The sequence below is a fragment of the Lacerta agilis genome, chromosome Z (genome assembly GCF_009819535.1).
Source record: "Lacerta agilis isolate rLacAgi1 chromosome Z, rLacAgi1.pri, whole genome shotgun sequence".
NCBI classification, from domain to species: domain Eukaryota; kingdom Metazoa; phylum Chordata; class Lepidosauria; order Squamata; family Lacertidae; genus Lacerta; species Lacerta agilis.
In genome coordinates, this window is record NC_046331.1 from 123,888 (window position 1) to 142,688 (window position 18,801).

General features: G+C 49.9%; 3 protein-coding genes across 3 annotated transcripts; 2 read left to right on the forward strand and 1 right to left on the reverse strand.

Moving 5' to 3' along the window:
* Positions 1–242: 242 nt before the first annotated feature.
* On the reverse strand, positions 243–5,487 carry TPRN (taperin). Its single transcript, XM_033138199.1, has 6 exons — positions 5,212–5,487; positions 4,054–4,848; positions 2,873–3,655; positions 1,381–1,573; positions 645–760; positions 243–328 (listed from the first exon to the last, which is right to left on the reverse strand). The coding sequence occupies exons 1-6, from the start codon at positions 5,485–5,487 to the stop codon at positions 266–268; spliced, it is 2,226 nt and encodes a 741-aa protein (XP_032994090.1). The 3' UTR covers positions 243–265.
* Positions 4,500–10,573, forward strand: NDOR1 (NADPH dependent diflavin oxidoreductase 1). The gene is made up of 14 exons (XM_033138066.1): positions 4,500–4,815; positions 6,223–6,525; positions 6,947–7,044; positions 7,120–7,218; positions 7,601–7,702; positions 8,064–8,255; positions 8,339–8,460; positions 8,542–8,762; positions 9,000–9,107; positions 9,184–9,298; positions 9,434–9,580; positions 9,858–9,976; positions 10,070–10,161; positions 10,266–10,573. The coding sequence occupies exons 2-14, from the start codon at positions 6,403–6,405 to the stop codon at positions 10,408–10,410; spliced, it is 1,683 nt and encodes a 560-aa protein (XP_032993957.1). The 5' UTR covers positions 4,500–4,815; positions 6,223–6,402; the 3' UTR covers positions 10,411–10,573.
* Positions 10,574–16,335: 5,762 nt separating this feature from the next.
* RNF208 (ring finger protein 208) lies at positions 16,336–18,664 on the forward strand. The gene is made up of 2 exons (XM_033138200.1): positions 16,336–16,345; positions 16,880–18,664. Exons 1-2 carry the CDS (start codon positions 16,336–16,338, stop codon positions 17,659–17,661), a joined length of 792 nt encoding a protein of 263 aa, XP_032994091.1. The 3' UTR covers positions 17,662–18,664.
* Positions 18,665–18,801: the final 137 nt, after the last annotated feature.

Consider the following 18,801-nt stretch of genomic DNA (forward strand, 5'->3'; position numbering starts at 1 on the left):
TCCCAAAACGCAGCTAGTAGTAGTAGTAGTAGTAGTAATATTCTGCTCTATTGATCGCTGTCCCCTTCCACCACATCCAAACTCCCATCACTCAATAATAATTATAATATTAATAATATTAACAATAATAATATTCTGCTCTTTTGGTCGCTGTCGCCTTCCGCCCCATCCCCAGTGGTCAAACCACTGGCCCCATCGAAAACGACCTGCGGAAGACGATAGGTTTCCACCGGCCGGGATAATTCCGGGTGGCACCTATGGATGCTCAGAAGTACAGGGCAGGCTCGCTGCTGAAGTCGGAAAGGGCGCCGGCACCGGCCGGGGTGAGCTGTGGTGCAAAAAAAGGGGGGGGGTAAAAAAACACGTCTTTTTATTGGGGTTGGACTAGATGACCCCACGCACCCCCTTCGTCATCAATTCCAGAGTTACTGATGTTTGTCTCCTAAAGGGCCAGATACAGATCAGAATAATAATTAATAATAATAATAATAATAATAATAATAATAATGTGTGTTTATCTCACAAAAGTAGTGCAGGGCAAATCTGAATAATAATAATAATAATAATAATAATAATAATAATAATAATAATGTGTGTTTATCTCACAAAAGAAGTGCAGGAAGCTTACTATGAATAACCATTACCATGACGTGGTTGTCGGGTGAGTCAGCACCCGGCACTACAGTTCCCAACTTCGGAGGCGCCTCCTTGAACCTGCCACCTTCCTCCGAGTGCAATTTTGGGGTGTAGCTGGAGAAACCTGCAGAGGACATTGAAATGTCGCTTTTATTTTATTTTTTAAAGCCTCTTTGTACGTTTGATTTCCTGGAAAACTTCCAGCGAGGAAGGAACATTAAAGGAGCCTTTTAAAAATTATTCATGTTTTTGGTGAGAAGATTGAGCAGCACGAAAAGAAAAAAGCCATTATTATTATTATTAGGGGGAGTAAATAGAAATAATAGGTATAGAATTAATACAGTTATTAGGTGTCCGCAAAATAATAATAAATATTAGTGGTATAGTAAAAAAAATAAAATGCTACACCTAATAATAATGATTAGCAGCATACGGCTAACAACAATAATAAAATTCTGCTACACTGGTATACCGCTAATGAAGAAGAAGAAGAAGAGGAAGAAGAAGAATCAGAAGAGGAAGAAGAAAAGAAGGAAGAAGAAGAGGAAGAAGAAGAATCAGAAGAGGAAGAGGAAGAAGAAAAGAAGGAAGAAGAAGAGGAAGAAAAGAGGGAAGAAGGAGAAGAAGGAGGAGGAGCAGGAGGAGGAAGAGGAAGGAAGAAGAAGAAGAAGAAGAAGAAGAAGAAGAGAAGAAGAAGAAGAAGAAGAAGAAGAAGAAGAAGAAGAAGAAGAAGAAGTGGCTTGCCTGAGTTGGGCCTGCAAGAGGGCGCCGCCCGTTTGGCAGAGGGAAGGGGCGGGGCTTCATCGACCTCGGAGGCGTATTCTTCCTCTTCCTCCTCCCCCTCCACTTCCTCTTCCTGCTCTTCAGCCACCAGGGAGTTCTCGGATGGGTACTCAAACATGGTGTGCAGGCGGGAGTCATCGAAGGAGATCTTCAGCTGTGGAGCACAAGAAGTTGAGGTTGGACAGGTGACCTCAGGGGCGGGGCTAGATGACCCCAGGTGTCCCTTCCCTGTCAATTCTCCTGGGATCAGAGCTGGGATTCAGGGGCGGGGCCAGTTGACCCTCAGGGGCGGAGCTAGATGACCCCAGGTATCCCTTCCCTGTCAATCCTTCTGGGATTTATTAGCCTGGATGATTGATATTAAAAATGAATTCCTATTACGTATACTGCATTTAGCCCCCTTGGGTGCATTTTCATTTATATATATATTTTATATAAATTGTATTTTATATTGCCATTATTTCTCTATATGTTCTGTATTTATTTATATTTACGTTTATAAATATATTTATACTTGCATAAAAATATATTCATATATTTATACTTATGTAATACACACACACACACACACACACACACACAGTGGTACCTTGGTTCACATCAGTGGTGTCCAAACTTTTAGTAAAGAGGGCTGGATTTGATGAAGTGAAGGGCCATGAGGGCCGGCCAAAGGGCCAACCAAAGTTGTGGACTTTTTTAAGGATTGAAGTTGTTGAGGTTTTTTTTTTTTAGGATTTTACCTCAGGAAAGAAACTGCACAGGGGCCGGATTAGGCCCCCAAAACAGATTTGGACACGCCTGGTTTACAACCATCATCCATTCCAGAGGTCCGGTTTTAAACCCAACCAGGTTGTAACCCAAGGTGCTCTTTCGCCAAACATATAAATATATATATATATATATATATATATATATATATATATATATACACACACACACACACACACACACACACACACACTGTATACCGGTATATATACAAACACACACACATCCATGTGAGAGTGGACTACGACTCCCATCATCCTTCGCAAGCCAGGCCAAGAGTCCTCGATCATGGGGGTTGTAGTCTAAGAGCTCTGCCGGAGCCCCGCCCTGCTTAGGTAACAGCAACGCGTCTGGGCTGGGACTACAACTCCCATCGTGCATAACAAGTGGCTAACTCCAGTTCCCATCGTGCTTTGCCCCACGAGGCCTAGCTAGCCATTCCCCAGCTGTGTTGCGACTCCCATCACACACACCCCCGGACGACTCGACCGAGCACTATGGACGATGGGAGTTGTAGTCCTGGCTAGGCCGGGTGCTGTGAGCTAAACATGACAGGAGCTGCGGTCCCGTGCCAGCCTAGTTGAAGATAGGCTTTGCACTCTGTGGAACGCCCCGCTTAGCCGAAAGCCGGCTCCGATCTCCGGGTGGCGGGTTCGAGTGAGGCTAGATGGGTGAGCCCGGCTACCTTTTTCCTCCGCCGTGCCCCGGCTTTGCTCATGCATGAGCGGTCCAGCGAAAGGTACCCGCCGATGACCTCGATCTCATCCGCGCGGGGATAACGGCCCCGGGGTAAGGCGCCTTCGAAGTCGGCACCGGGCGCCTCCCGGCTGCCGTTCTGCAGCAGCAGGGAAGATTCGAATCCAGGACCCAAAGTGGCGTCTTCAGAATCCAGGGCCAAAGGGCTGTCGTCAGAGACATCGCAGCCCTCCAAGCGGGGGCTGAGCACCTTCAGTGGCGGCAGAGAACCCGTAGCGTCCTCGTCAATGCAGGTGACGGGAACCCGGTCGGGCTCCTGGGGAGCGGGTGCCCATCTTGGAACCTGGGCGCCTCGCGGGCGAGGGACAACCTGGAAGGAGTTGTGGGAGTTGCGGCGCAGGCTGGCACTGGGAGAGAGCGCTGCATCGGTGCCTGGTGCCGCTACGGCTCTTGTAGCGATGGTGCCCCGCAACCGACCCTTGGGATCTGTGGCATCTCGAAGGGAGGGTGTCTTCTTGGGATTTGTAGTGTGGAGCTCCCAACCCCTTGGCGAAACAGAACAGGGGCGTCCTTGGGATCCATAGTATGGTTCCAACGATGTCCAGCCGCTTTCCTCACTGTCAGTGGCGCGGCGCTCAGGGCCCTTTGGCGAAGCAGGCCGGGCGCCTTCTTGCCGACCGGCGTCCTCATGGTTTGTAGCACGCCGCTCGGAAGTCGTCCAGGCGCTTTCTTTGGGAACCCTAGCATCAGGCGAAGCTGGCCAGGTGTTTTCCTTGGGGCACATAGGATCGGGCAAAGCTGCCAAGGCGCTTTCCTTGGGAACCGTAGCATCGGGCAAAGCCAGCCAGGCTCTTTCTTTGGGAACCATAGGATTCGGCGAAGCCGCCCAGGTGCTTTCCTTAGAACGCATTGCATCAGGCGAAGCCAGCCAGGTGATTTCCTTGGGAACCATAGAATCGGCCGAAGTGGCCAGGCACTTCCTTGGGACGCATAGTATGGGGTGTAGCTGCCCGGGCGCTTTCCTTCAGAACTGTAGCACAGGCCAGGTGCCTTCCTCTGTTGCAAGCCATCCTCCCTCCCTGGGATCTGTAGCACGCTCCTTGGGATCTATAGCACGACGCCCTCGCGGGTTCACGAGGAAAGAATTGGCGGGCGATCTTCTGCACGAACCGGCTGCGAGGAGAGTCGGCCAACTGGTCTCCAAGCATGCGCGGTTCGCTGCTCGAAACCTCCTTTGCCCCTCGGGCATCCCAAGCGGAGCGTTCGACTGCCGCTCTGGCATGCGCACTGGGGCACGCGACGCCTCCTCTTGGCCGATGCGACTAGAGGCGTCCATTGGCTTCTCTGGCATCCATAGCGAAACGTTACGCCGCCCTTCGCACATGCGCAGCGGGCAATCCGAAGCGCCCCTTTGCCCTTCGGACATGCGCAGCTCGTCCCCCCGAAGCGGCTCGATGCCCCTTCGGACATGCGCAGTGCGCAACCCGAAGCCTCCTTCCGCCCGCAAGCGCCACAGCGGCGCATGCGCGTCGCGCCGCCGGCTCTCCCTGGGTCGAATTGGTGCCGGAGACGGCGGACGTGGCCCGGCTCGGGCTCGTACACGACCACCTGCTCGGCCCGGAGCTCGGCGGCTCCCTGGACGCGTGGCTTGGCGGCTTCCCCCGGGCACGTCTCGATGATGACGATGCGGTCGGCGCGGATGGTCCGCACGCCCGGCATGGTCGAGTACAGCTCGAGCAGGCGGGAAAGCGAGGCAGCCGCCGGGCGCCGACGTAGCGGAGAGAAGCCGTCGCCTGACGGAAGCCGAGCCGCTTCGGCGGCCCGCTTGGCCCGCTTCCGCTCCAGGAGAGCTTTTTTCCACTCAGGCAGGGTCGAGGAATCCATGGCTGCTGCTTCGGAGCGACTTTGACTGCAAGGCGCAAGGACTCTGAGGTAACTAAGGCGGCGGTTGGCTGGCCGGGTTGTCTGTAATAGGAGCGGGCCAATGGGAACCGGGCGGTGTGGAGACTGGCGGCGCGGATGGTTCGGTCGCGCGACGCCCCGGCCCACACGGGCTCAGCCCAGCTTTGACAGGAGAAAGGCGGTGCAAGAACGGGCTCTGAGGTTGCAACGGATAGGGTTGGCTGGCCGGGTTGTCGGTCCAAGGGACGGGCCAATGGGAAGCGGGCGCGGTGGGCGTGTTTCGCCCACACTGGATACGGCCGGCTTGATAGGAGAGAAAGGATTACGACGGGCTCTGAGAGAGCAACGGGAAGATTAGCCGGCGTGGTTGTCGGTCAAACGAGAGGGCGGCGCGGATGGTTCGCTCGCGCGACGCTCCGCCCTCACTCGGGTGCCGACATTGACAGAAGGAGGACGCGCGGTCTCTGTTGTGAGCAAAGGAGAGGATTGGCTGATGGCGGAATGACTGCCCTTGCTAGGGGGAAAGGGGAGGGTCCGGCGCTGATTGGTCGCTTGGGGTTGCCACGGCATCAGCTGGGCAGTTGGCCCCTGCGCAGGAGGCGCGGCCATTAACATACGCGGAAGTGGCTCCTCTCGGCCGCTTTCACTCAAGTCGTGGGCAGCTCGTGGATTCCGGCCATTCTTCCTATTCCTTAATTCCATTTTTCCTGCTACGTTGGGCAGTATTAAAAGTAATAATTGGTTACTATATTGATTTATTATTATTATTCAATTATTATACTAGCATTATTGCTAGTATACCAGTATGGGCCTGGTGAGCATTTAAGGTCCCCCAACCCTCACCTGCGGGTTGGCATCTGATCGGATTTTATTCTGATCCTGATCTGATTTTATTTTGATGTATTATAGATTTGATGTGATCCTTCTGATCCCAGTTTTGGCTGGGGAGGGCGATGTATTATTATTATTATTATTATTATTATTATCCTGTTGGAAGCATACCAGACTGGCTGGGGAAACCCAGCCAGGTGGGCGAGGTATAAATAATAATTTCTTCTTCGTCGTCTTCTTATTATTATTATTCAGCAACCAACGTACGACAGTATATTTTCGTTCTAGTGGCTGCTGCTGTGCTGCTTTTGTTCCTTTTTTTATTCTTATTTTCTATTCATATTGCTATTATTACCTGTATTAATTTTACCCGTGGACTATCATCTGCTCAGATTTTCATTTGCTCTGAACAAATTTTAAGATGTTTTTTTTCATTAATTGATTGCCTGTTTTTATGTTCTTATGATCTTGGTATACTGGCTTAGTTTTATGATGTTAGCCGCCCTGATCCAAGCTCAGGACAGGGTACAAATAAAATTTTATTTTTATAATTATTATTTTAATTAATATTACTCTTCTCCTGCTGAAGTCCCGCCTGCTTTCCAGATGGAGGAGCGCCGCATCCTGGTCCTTTTTGGCAGCCAGACCGGCACAGCCGAGGATTTTGCAGAGAGGATCGGACGCGAGGCAAAGCGACGGCACTTCCGGTGCCGAGTCGACGCCCCTGGACAACTATGCGGTGGTGAGTGCAAAATCCGCTTACGCCAAATGACATGATCCCAGAGCATGTGCAGAGTTCAAGCTGCTCTCCATTTTTCCCTGCTCCTCCCAGGCCAACTGATCCACGAGCCACTGGTGGTTTTCGTCTGCGCCACCACAGGGCAAGGAGACCCTCCGGATAACATGAAGGTTAAAAATATTCATACTTGTTTATCTCTTTGACATGCAATGAGTACATTTTAATTTATTAAAACTTAATTGCTGGAATTTAATTTCATAACAAGGACTTTTGATTTATTAACATTTATTAATTCCTTTATTAAATTTTGTTTCTGTTTGATGTGCCACGTGTGTTTTTTAATATATGAAAACTGAATTGTTTGAATTTAATTTCTTTCCATTACACATGCAACAAGCACTTTTAATTTATTCACATTTATTAAGAGTTTAATTTATTAAATTTTATTTATTTCAGTTTGATGTGCCACGTGTACTTTTTAATATATTAAAATTTTACTTATTATTGTTTGATTTATTAAAATTTAATACATTGAATAATATTTATTTTAAAATTTCCCAACCTCCTTTTCCCAACCACTGGAAAATCCAGAATTTCTGGAGGTTCCTCTTCCGGAAGAGCCTCTCTCCATCTTCCCTCTGCCGGTTGGACTACGCCGTTCTCGGGCTTGGCGATTCCTCGTATCCCAAGTAAGTCCTGCTTCCCTTCCCAGAAAATCAAGGGGAAACCTGGGAAAACAACACTCCCTTTTTTTGCCTCGTCAGGTTCAACTTTGTCGCCAAGAAGCTGCACAAGAGGCTTCACAAGTTGGGCGGCTGCCCGTTGCTGCCGGCCGCCTTGGGAGACGACCAGCATGACTTGGGGTGAGTCCAGATGACCATTGGGATCCCTTTTTGCCCTGAATATTCTGAGATTTCAGAGCTGAAATTCAGGGGTCAGACTAGATGACCACTGAACCACTTTTTGCTGTGAATATGCTGAGATTTCAAAACTGAAAAATTCAGGGTCAGACTAGATGCCCGCTGGTTCCCTTTTTGCTGTGAATATGTGGCAATTTCAGAGCTGAGATTTGGTGTCAGACTAGATGACCGTTTTGCAGTGAATATGCTGCGATTTGAGACCTAAATTCGGGGTCAGACTAGATGACCGCTGGGTCCCCTTTTGCCATGAATATGCTGAAATTTCAAAGCTGAAATTCAGGGTCAGACTGGATGACCGCTGGGGTACCTCTCAACCCTTCTGCAGCCCGGACGCCGTCGTCGATCCCTGGCTTTCAGATCTCTGGGAGAAGATCCTGGCTTTGTACCCTCTTCCTCCTGGCCGGCAAATCCTTAATCCGGACATCATGTAAGCACGGGGGGTGGGGGGTGAGAACATGTACGGTTATTTTTAAATTATTAGAATATTGAACGTAATAATTAGAATAAAAATAAAAATGAGATATTGTGATGCTTGCAGCTGATGGGGAGCCAGGCATCCAACCTCATACTATTTTTGTTGTTGCTGTTGTTGTTGTTGTTGTTGTTAGTTGGATGCCTGGATCAACATCAGCTCCTTGCATTATTGTCGTTGCTATTATTGTTGTTGTTGTTGTTTGTTGGATGCCTGGCTCAACATCAGCTCCTTGCATTATTATTATTATTATTAATAGTATTATTAAATTATTATTAAATGATTAAATTGGCACGTTCCTCCCTTTCCCCTCCAGCTTGCCACCCCGCTTCAACGTCCACTTCCTGGATGGAGATGAGGCCGGGCGCCCGGACCCCGCCGACCCGGGTCCCGCGTGCGAACAGCGCCCCTTCCCGGCCCGGATGCTATCCAACCAGAGGGTGACGTCTGAGTCGCACTTCCAGGACGTCCGGCTGATCGAGCTGGACGTGGCTGGATCCGGGATCGAGTGCGTTTGCCCACTCCCCACCCCCTGCACAGATCCCGGGCGCCGCTTCCGGGTGCCGACGTGCTACGTTTCCCTCTCCCCAGGGCCGCTGCCGGTGATGTCGCCATGGTTGCCCCCCGCAACGCCCCAGATGACGTGGAGCTCTTCTGCCGCCTCTTGAACCTGGACCCACACCGGTGCTTCGTGGCAGAGCCGGCCGACGAGGGTGCGGACTCTGGGCAGGGATCGGGTTTGAGACCCGGGGTCAGACTAGATGAACCCAGCTGACTCTTCTCTCCCTCCCCAGGCGCTGTGCTGCCTTTACTGCTCCCCCAGCCCTGCAGCGTTGGCTACCTAGTGGAAAACTACCTGGACATCGCCAGCGTCCCCCGCCGTTCATTTTTCGAACTCACCGCCCAGCTCTCGCCCGACGAGCGCGAGCAAGAGAAGCTGCGGGAATTCGCCTCGGCATCCGGGCAGGAGGAGCTCTATGCCTACTGCAACCGGCCGCGGCGGACCACTTTGGAGGTAGGTCCAACCGTCCCCAGGTCTGGGGGAGTTCTAGCATGCTGGGCGCCAGGTTCACAGCGCCTGGTTCACAGTGCTACGATTCCTAGAACTTTGTTCCCAGCGCCATGGTTCCCAGCCAGCCCCACTTCCTTCTCCAAACCAACTTTGAACAGCTTGAACATTGTCTCAAGTCTTTGGTGACACCCAGTGGGCGTTGGCGCTACAATTGCTAAGTCTCTTCCCTCTCACGGCAAGGTCCTGAGCGATTTCCCCAAGACGGCGGCCGCCATCCCCTGTCACCTCCTGCTGGACCTGATCCCTCGCATCCGGGCCCGGGCCTTCTCTGTCGCCTCTTCCATGCTGGTGAGTCGGAGCGCGCCATTTCTCGAACCCACCCCCCGTCGCACCCGGTACTACGACTCCCACCCTCTCCCCGCAGGCCCTCCCCAACCACATCCAGATCCTGGTGGCCGTGGTCCGCTACAAGACGCGCCTGGCCCGGCCCCGGCGTGGGCTCTGCTCCACCTGGCTGGCCTCCCTTGACCCGACGCACGGTGAGTTGTAGCACAAGGTGCCAGGCACCAATCCCCACGGCATCCCGCACTACGTCACTCCTGCCAGGGCCCGTCAAAGTGCCCAGGCAGGGGTCCCGTTGCAGGGCCTGACGCCCGCGCTGTTTCTCCCACCAGGGCCCGTCCAAGTGCCGCTCTGGGTGAAGAGGGGGGCGCTGAGGTTCCCGGACGACCCCGACACCCCCATCGTTATGATCGCACCCGGGACAGGCGTGGCTCCCTTCCGCGCCGCCATCCAGGAACGCGTAGCACAGGGCAAGAGAGGTGAGTGCCACCTTTTTCTCAATTTCCTTTTCAAATTGGCATTAAACGCATTTTATAATGTACCGGTAATTTCAGGAATTTTAAAAATGCAATCTGGAGGAACTTTGTGAATTTTATCATGAAATTGCAAGAATTTTAAAAATGCAATCTGGAGGAAATTTTTGCGGTTTGTAATGCAATTTTAGGCATTTTTCAAATGCAGCTTGAAGGAAATTGTGAGTGGTCTATGCTGTTCTCCTATTGATTCCTCCCTTCTTAATCCCGCCCCCACCCGCAGGCAACTTCCTGTTCTTCGGCTGCCGTCACCAAGCCCACGACTTCTACTTCCGGGACGAGTGGGCGGAGCTTGTTGCCCAAGGCTTCCTGTCCGTCTTTGCCGCCTTTTCCCGGGACCAGGTAAGCGCCAGCCAATAGACAACTGGCTTTACGCGAGGGTTGTGCCTTGCTGGCAGCCAGGAAAAAAGCGGATTTTCGGCCCCTTCCCTACAGGACGAGAAGGTCTACGTCCAGCACCGCCTGCGAGAAAACCGGGCGCTGCTATGGGAGCTGGTGAGGCGTGGCGCCTGGATCTATCTGGCCGGGTGAGTCGTAGCACGGTCGGGCGCCGAGGAAGGCTTTGAACTGTCTAGTGCCATCTAGTGTCCCCCACTCGAACACGCCGTTCTTATTTTAATTTTCATTCCAGGAGCGCCAAGGAGGTGCCTGAATCCGTCGCTGACGCCCTCAGGTCCGGGTTTGAGTCCGAGGGCGGCCTGTCGGCGCCCCAAGCGGCCGAGTTCCTAGCCGCACTGGAGCGGGCACGGCGCTTCCAGGCCGAGACGTGGTCCTGAACTGGGCACCCGGGAAACGTAGACCCTGCGGGTATGTCTGGGCGCTACGGTTCCCAGAATCCCCCTGGTTCCTGGTGGCGGGTTGACAGTGCTGTAGTTTCTGGTGCCTGGCAGTCGTGTCTTGTACCCGTTACTGGGAATAAAACTATGACTGTTATTGTGATTATTGGTTGGGTTTGTATTTGGCCCTCTGCGGTTCCCGGCACCCAAAGCGAGCTGTGGTTTCTGGCGCCCTGAATAAACTGCAGTTCCCAGGCACCCTGAATGACCTGCGATTGCCCTGAATAAACTGCAGTTCCCAGGCGCGTGGAAAAACCTGATTGCCCTGAATAAACTGCAGTTCCCAGGTGCCTCGAATGACCTGCGATTGCCCTGAATAAACTGCAGTTCCCAGGCGCCTTGAATGACCTGCGATTGCCCTGAATAAACCAGTTCCCAGGCGCCTTGAATGACCTGCGATTGCCCTGAATAAACTGCAGTTCCCAGGTACCTTGAATGACCTGTGGTTGCCCCAAATAAACTGCAGTTCCCAGGCGCCTTGAATGACCTGCAATTGCCCAGAGCAAACTGCAGTTCCCAGGAGAAAACTCCAGTTCCCAGCGCCTGGGACAAGCCACTGTTCCTGGCGTTCTGAAGGAGTGGCAGTTCTCGGCCCCCCGAGTAAACCACAGTTCCTGGCGCCCCGAATGACCTGCCGTTCCAAATGCCGGCAACTCCTGGCTGCAGTTCCCAAGAGCAAACTCCAGTTCCCAGTGCCCTGCAGCACCCAAAATGAGCTGCTGTTCCTGCCCACTTGCGGTTTCTGGGAGAAACTGCGGTTTCCGGTGCCCAGAACAAACTGTAGTTCCCAAGGACAAACTCTGGTTCCCAGCACCCTACAGTTCCCGGCGCCCAGAATCAGCCGCAGTTCCCATCCACCTGCGGTTCCTGGTGCTCTGAACTGTAGTTTTCGGCACCCGGAATGAACTGGGGTTCCCAGTACCCGGAATGAACTGCAGTTCCCAACCCAAACCACAGCGCCTGCAGCCGTGAATGCACTATAGTTCCCAGGTTTCCTTATCGGCAGGGATATTTTTAAAATACAATTCTAGGGGGTGAAACATAGTTTTGGGTTGTTTCATTAATTATTATAGTTACTATTATCACATATCAGGTGCTATTTTTCAAAGTGATTTTGTTCTTATTAGCGAAACCATCATTATTATGTATCAGGTAATTATTTTTTATTTTATTATTTTTATTATCGTCTTTACATATAAGGTACAATATTCCTTATAAGAGAATACATAAAGGCAGATTTAATTAATGACAAATACATTTCATCAATGAAATAATTAATATTCCCTGAGGTTGTTTAATAATAATAATAATAATAATAATAATAAATTATCAGGGCACATTTAATAAATGATAAATACATTTCATTGATGAAATAATATTCCCTGAGGTTAAATTATTATTATTATTATTAAGGGCAGATTTAATAAATGATAAATACATTTCATTGATGAAATAAATAATATTCCTTGAAGTCAAATAAGGGCAGATTTAATAAATGATAAATACGTTTTTGCACCTTCAAGCATCCTCCTTCCCCAGAAAAAAAAAATCCCGGATTATTCTATTTTGCACCTTCAAGCATCCTTCTTCCCCAGGAAAAAAAATCCCTGATTATTCTTTTCTATTGGATTTATATACACACATCCCTTTTATGCCATAGCATTTTTCCCCCACGGAAAAAAATAATTATCCTTGGATCTCTCTCACTTTCTCCCTCATCTTCCTTGGTTACAACTCTTCCTCCTCCAAGCATCCCTTGGGGGAAAAAATTCCAGTGGCTTCTGCTTCTCCCTCCTCCTTTTGGGGTACCATGCTCCTTCCCCTGGAAAAAAATTCTTTGACCTCTCCATCCTCTTCCTCCATCCCTTCAAATACCAATCGCACTCCTTGGAGCATATTTTTTCGGGGTGGGGGTGGGAATTCCCTTGACCTCTTGCTGCTCCTCCCTGGGTACCAATTGCTTTCCTTGGAGCATCATGGGGGGAAATCCCTTGACCTCTCCATCTTTCTCCCTCCTCCCTGGGTACCAATTCCTCCAGGATAAAAATCCCTCAGCCTCTCCATCCCTCCTCCTTTTGGGTACCCCCCTTGCCCTCTTGCTCCTCTTCCCTCGGTACCAATCATGGAGCATCCTTTTCCTCCAGGAAAAGAATCCGTTGGCCTCTCCATCTTCCTCCCTCCCACCTGGGTACCAATTGCTCTCCTCTCCATCCTCTTCCTCCTTACTCCCTTGGTACCAATTCCTCAGAGCATCCGAATAAAGATCCCTCTCAGCCTCTCCATCCTCTTCTCCTCCATCCCTTTCTTCTTGCTCTCCTCAGAACATCTTTTTTCCTCCCGGAAAAGAATCCCTTGACCTCTCCCCCCCCCTCCTCCTCCATCCTTCCCCATCTTTCTCCTTGTTTACCTATCTCATACCTCGGAGCATCCTTCTTCCCTCCCCAGAATACCTTGACCTCTGCAACTTCCTCATTCCTCCCTGGGTACCAATTGCTCTCCTCGGAGCATCGTTTTCCTGGGGGGGGGTGAAATCCCTGGGCTTCTCACCCTCTTCCCCCCCTTCTCCCTTGGTACCAATTGCTCTTCTCCAGTGGAAAATCCCTCTGCCTCTCCATCCTCTTTCTCTCTGAGTACCAATTGCTCTCCTCCAGGGGAAAATCTCTCCGCCTCTCCATCCTCTTCCTCCATCCTCCCTGGGTACCAATTGCTCTTCTGAGAGGTCTTTTTCCTCTCCATCCTCCCCCCACCCCCTCCTCTTCCTCCTCCTCCCTCCTTGGAGCATCTTTCCCTCCTCCACCCGCCCCCCTCCACAGGAAGGCCCGCCCCCTGCATCCCCGCATCCTCCGGGTACCGCTTCCCTCCCGAAGCCCGCCTCCTTTCCCCCTCTTCGACCAACGAGATTGACAGGGCTGCCGGACCCTGGGTACCACTCTTAGCATCCTTTCCCGCATCCGGATTGGGCCTGTCATTCATCAATCAATCAATCAATTGGGCGCAGCTTTTTTAGGGGGGAGGGGGGGGTCACCCTCTCCAAGCAGGAAGATTGACGGGAGGGACAAACACCCCCACCCCACCTGAAACACCGGCCTTCCGCAGCATCCTTCATCTCTATCTGCATCCCGGGTACCCCTTTGGGCCGGAGTATCGTCGCCAAGGCGCCTCGCTGCTGCCACCCCCGGCCTTCTCATCCAATCGGATCGCCGGTAAGGGAACCCCCCTCCCAACCCAACGACCCCCCCGCCGCCTCTTCTGGAAGCTTCCGGATCGCCTGGAGGGAAAGAGGTGCCACCATCGCCTCTCAGACCCGGAAAGGTGAGAAGGCCTCTGATTGGTGGGAAGGGAAGGGACCCCTCCGGATCATCCAGACTGACCCCAAGTTATGGTGGATTCAGGGAATGATTGACAGGGGAGGCCTAGGGTGATTGATGGGACACCGATGGTCTCTTAGCCCCACCCTCCGAATCTTGAATATTTATTCCCAGTTTGATTGACGGGACACCGATAGTCACCTAGCACCACCCTCTGAATCCTCAAAATTAATTCCCAGTTTGATTGACTGGGAGGTGTCAACCAGGGTCCTCTGAAACTTGGGCCTCCAGTTGGGCGCTGTCTATCTATCTACTTAAATAGAAATGGAAATAAAATATTGAAGAGAGAATTGATGCAAACGGAATGTGGCCAGGAATGAATGAAAGCAATCAGAATTTTAAAAAAGAGCAGGGGGGAAAATAAAATGTTTAAATATAAAGTATTTAAAAGAGTATTGATGCAAATGGAATGTGGCCAGGAATGAATGAAATAAATAAAAATATGTTTTTACAAAAATTATATGTAAATATCAATATTTAAATAAAATGTTTAAAAGAGTATTATGCAAATGAATAAAAGAAATAAGAAATAATATTATTTTAATATAAATATTTTATTGTGGATGTCTAAACAAAAAAAAAACATCGCTGGTGACAACAACAAGAACAACAACAACATAAATAGTTAAAAAATATATTTTAAAAGATCTAAAAAATACTGTTTTAATTAAAAAAATATATCTGGTACATTATAAAAAAATATAATAAAAGTTTTGGATGAGTCTCCTTGCAAATAAAATGACCGGCAATAAAATAAGAAAATATTAATAAGAAAAATATTTAACTTTTATTTGTAATCTCTATTTTATAGAGATTAGATTTTTTTTTAAAAAAAATCTTCTATTCCTGGTAGCTTATACAGATATCATTTGCATTGGGTATATTGTTGAAAATAATAATCATGTTAACAAATGATTCCAGCCTTTCTGGGTCCCTTCCAATTTGAGATTTTATATATATATATATATATGTGTGTGTGTGTGTGTGTGTGAATATATGCATATGCAGTGCCTCCAATATCCTGTTCCTTTCTGTATCCTCACCCGCCCCCCAAGGCAGATTCAGGTAACAAAATGACATACAATACATGTATATAATTAATATTTTTAAAAAGTGATTCATAAATCTATTATAATTGATATAATATAGTGAAATACAATACCACATTGTATATATCGATTATTTATTTGTTTATTTATTATTAATATTACTTAACTAAAATATTTAATTGATTTAATGAAATATAGAAAATTAATGTACATTTAAATATATAGTTACAGGTAGGTTGCCATGTTGGTCTGCCATAGTCGAAACAAAATTTAAAAAATTCCTTCCAGTTTCACCTTTGAGAAAAACTATGTTTGTCCTTGGTGTGAGCTTATTAGTATTATTAGCACTGTATCTGATGAAGTGTCCATGCACACGGAAGCTCATAACCAATAACAAACTGAGTTGGTCTCTAAGGTGCGACTGGAAGGAATATTTTCTATTGTTTTTGCCCAGAGTAAAATATATAATGCATCTAGTAAAATATTACATAGTAAAATACAATGCAGTCAAACCAATAATTAACCTAGTAAAATACGATACAGTAAAATGCAGTAGAATACAATACAATACCATATAGTCAGGTAAGGTAAGGGGGTGAAATTGCTGTAGAATAAAATTAACACTCATAAATATCTTTTATTAAATTTTCTTATCAAGGTCTTTTATTTTCCAGTATCTGGCCAAGATACAATGCAATTCAATGCATAGAAGAAGAAGAAGAAGAAGAAGAAGAAGAAGAAGAAGAAGAGTTTGGATTTGATATCCCGCTTTATCACTACCCAAAGGACTCTCAAAGCATCTTACAATCTCCTTTCCCAACAAACACTCTGTGAGGTGAGTGGGGCTGAGAGACTTCAGAGAAAGAAATAAGGTTTAATTGCATGGGGAGGGGGATCCGCTCTAGGATTCTAGAACTCTATGGAAACGCATGTTGCAAAAAGGGAAAAAATAAGGTTCACTTGCATGAAAAATCCCCTCTAGGTTTCTAGAACTCTATGGAAATCCATGTTATAAAAAAACAAAAAAAATAAGGTTCACTTGCATAAAAATCCACTCTAGGTTTGTAGAACTCTATAGAAAAGCATGTCGTAAAAAAGGAAGAAAAGTAAGGTTTACTGGCATGAAAAATCCACCCTAGGATCCTAGAACTCTGGAAATGCATTTTTGTAGTAAAGGAAGGAAGGAAGGAAGGAGGGAAAAATAAGGTTTACTTGCATTGGGGGGAATCTGCGGTAGGGTTCTAGAACTCTATTGAAAAGCGTGTCGTACAAAAAATGTAAAACAATAAGGTTTACTTGCATGAGAGAGGCAAAAGTCCACTCTAGGGTTCTAGAACTCGATGGAAATGCATATCGAAAAAATGGAAAAAATAAGATTCACTTGCATGGAAAATTCTGCTCTAGGATTCTAGAACTCTATGGAAATGTGTGTCTAGATCTCTATGGAAATGCATTTTTGTAAAAAGGAAAAATAAGGTTTACTTGAATTTGGGGGGGGGGGAATCGGCTCTAGGATTCTAGAACTCTATGGAAATGCATGCCATAAAAAAGGGGAACGCAATAAGGTTTCCTTGCATGAAAAATCCACTCTAGGATTCTAGAACTGTATGGAAATGCGTGTCGTAAAAAAGGAACAAAATAAGGTTTCCTTGCATTAAAAATCCTCTTTGGGTTCTAGAACTCTATGGAAATGTATGTCGTAAAAAAAGGACGAAATAAGTTTTCCTTCCATGAAAAATCCCCTCTAGGATTCTAGAACTCTATGGAAATGCATGTTGTTTAAAAAAGAAAAAGAAAAATTAAGGTTTACTTGCATGAAAAAATCCACTCTAAGTTTCCATAGCTCTGTGGAAATGTGAGCAGGTAAAAATAATGGGGGGGGGGAGACAAAATAAGCTTCCCTTGCATGAAAAATCCCCTCTAGGATTCTATAACTCTATGGTGGGGGGGGGGACGAGCTCTAGCAACCCCCTCTCTGTGATTTGCCTGCAGGTCCTCCCTCCTGGCCGCCCCGACCGCCCTGTAGGCCACCGCCCGCCCTGCGCAGCGCCATCCCCTCCGCCCCGCCCCCAGGATGCGCCATCGCGCCCGCTTCAAAGCCCGCCCCGCCGCTGCCCCCCGACAGTAGCCATGTCAAGGCCTTCCTCCTGACCTGCCTGAAGGGCCCGCAGGTCCTCCTCAAGATGGAGGCCGTGAAGGTGGCCCGGCCGGAGCGCCCGCCCCGCTACCGGGGTGCCTGGCCCCCCGGCGAGGTCATCGCCAACCAGGCCTGTGGGGAGCTGGCCCCGCTCGACCCCAAGCCGGGTGCCCCGTCGGCCCCGGCCTTCTACCCGGCACCGGGCGAGGTGATTGCCAACCAGTACGCTCTGCCCGCCTCGCCACCCGCCGAGCCCCTCGAGTGCCCCACCTGCGGCCACGCCTACAACTACACCCACAAGCGGCCCCGCCTCCTCTCCTGCCTCCACTCCGTGTGCGAGGAATGCCTGCAGATCCTCTACGAGTCCTGCCCCAAGTACAAGTTCATCTCCTGCCCCTCCTGCAAGCGCGAGACGGTCCTCTTCACCGACTACGGCCTGGCCGCCCTGGCCGTCAACGCCCGCATCCTGGCCCGTCTACCCGCCGAGGGACTCTCCACCACCGGACTCTCCGCCGCTGGAGCCTCACCGTGGGGCGCCGAGGCTGACCGCGGCTGCTACCAGAGCTTCCGGCAGTACTGCGGTGCCGCCTGCGCCTGCCGCGTCCGCAACCCCGTCTCCTCCTGCGCCGTCATGTGATGCCCACGCCTGTCCTTGTCCCGTAGACGTTCTCCCGGGATTGCCCATCGACCGTTGGATTAAGAGGACGAAGAGGGGCTCCATCGTCAGACGATTTCCAGGCGCCACCCAACAGGGCTCTGTCGTCGATTTCCGGGAAATGTCCAACGGGGCTCCTTCATTGGACTGTTTCGGGGCTCCGTCGTTGGACAATTTTCAGGCACCGTCGTTGGAGGATTTCCGGGGACCGCCCAACGGGGCTCCATCGTTGATTTCCAGGCGCCGCTCAACAGGGCTCTGTGATCAATTTCCGGGCACCGCCCAACGGGGCTCCGTCATCCATTTCCAGACACCACCCTACAGGGCGCTGTCGTCGGACTGTTTCTGGGCACCGTCATCGGACTCTTTCCGGGCACCACCCAACGGAGCTCCATCATTGGACTATTTGGGGTCCCTTGGGCAAACGGGGGGAGGGGGGGAATTGGCACAGCCAACAGGCCCTCCGCCTCCAGCGGCTTCCTGGGATGTGGGGCACGTGCCATTTCCCTGGTGGCCGCCCATTTCGGCCCGTGCATGGCACCCTGGGCCAGGATTTGGGGCGGAGGGGACAAAAGGAGGGCAGAGCAGTTTGGGGGGCCAATGTCCCAAGATGGCCGACGCAACCAAGGTGGGTGGGGTCTGTTTGAACCCGATTTTGTGGAAAGCATTACTTGCACTCAGAATCTTGCCAGGGTTCGACACGTTCCGATGGGGAAAGGCCGTCTAGGATTTCAGTCCTCTATGGGGAAAAGGGGGCTTGGCTATTGTTCCGGATGCAGGAAGTTGTGGAATGGGACCCCCGGCTGTCATCTAGACCAACCCCGCCTCAAGAGAGGCTTTAGGGCACCCGCTTCCTTCTGCTTGTCACCCTTGTCCTGTTCTTGTGAATGCTCTCAATAAATAGATATATATTCCTGAAGCTCAGAGGTTTTGAGGGAGCGGGTGCTAGGGTTTGCGCCCCAAAGAACCATGGGTGCCCCTTCCGGAGTGCTGTGTACAGAGTGTGCCCCTTTCGGGATTGGGCGAGTCCGAGGAGGAGCAATGGGACTGGGGGCCCCCCAGGAGTCATTAGGCCAACCCCCAGAATTCCAGCTCTTCAGGGAAGGGATCCCAGGGTCTTCC

Excerpts from the sequence above, each read along its gene's own strand:
- TPRN (XM_033138199.1), bottom strand. The coding sequence starts at position 5,487 with ATGGAATTAAGGAATAGGAAGAATGGCCGGAATCCACGAGCTGCCCAC. Across the intron at positions 4,849-5,211 it reads CTGTCAATGTCGGCACCCGA|ACAACCCGGCCAGCCAACCG; the intron begins GTGAGGGCGGAG and ends CTCCTATTACAG. Across the intron at positions 3,656-4,053 it reads GCCGACTCTCCTCGCAGCCG|GAAAACACCTGGCCAGCTTC; the intron begins GTTCGTGCAGAA and ends ATGTGCCCCAAG.
- NDOR1 (XM_033138066.1), top strand. The coding sequence starts at position 6,403 with ATGTGCAGAGTTCAAGCTGCTCTCCATTTTTCCCTGCTCCTCCCAGGC. Across the intron at positions 7,045-7,119 it reads GGCGATTCCTCGTATCCCAA|GTTCAACTTTGTCGCCAAGA; the intron begins GTAAGTCCTGCT and ends TTGCCTCGTCAG. Across the intron at positions 10,162-10,265 it reads GCCTGGATCTATCTGGCCGG|GAGCGCCAAGGAGGTGCCTG; the intron begins GTGAGTCGTAGC and ends TTTTCATTCCAG.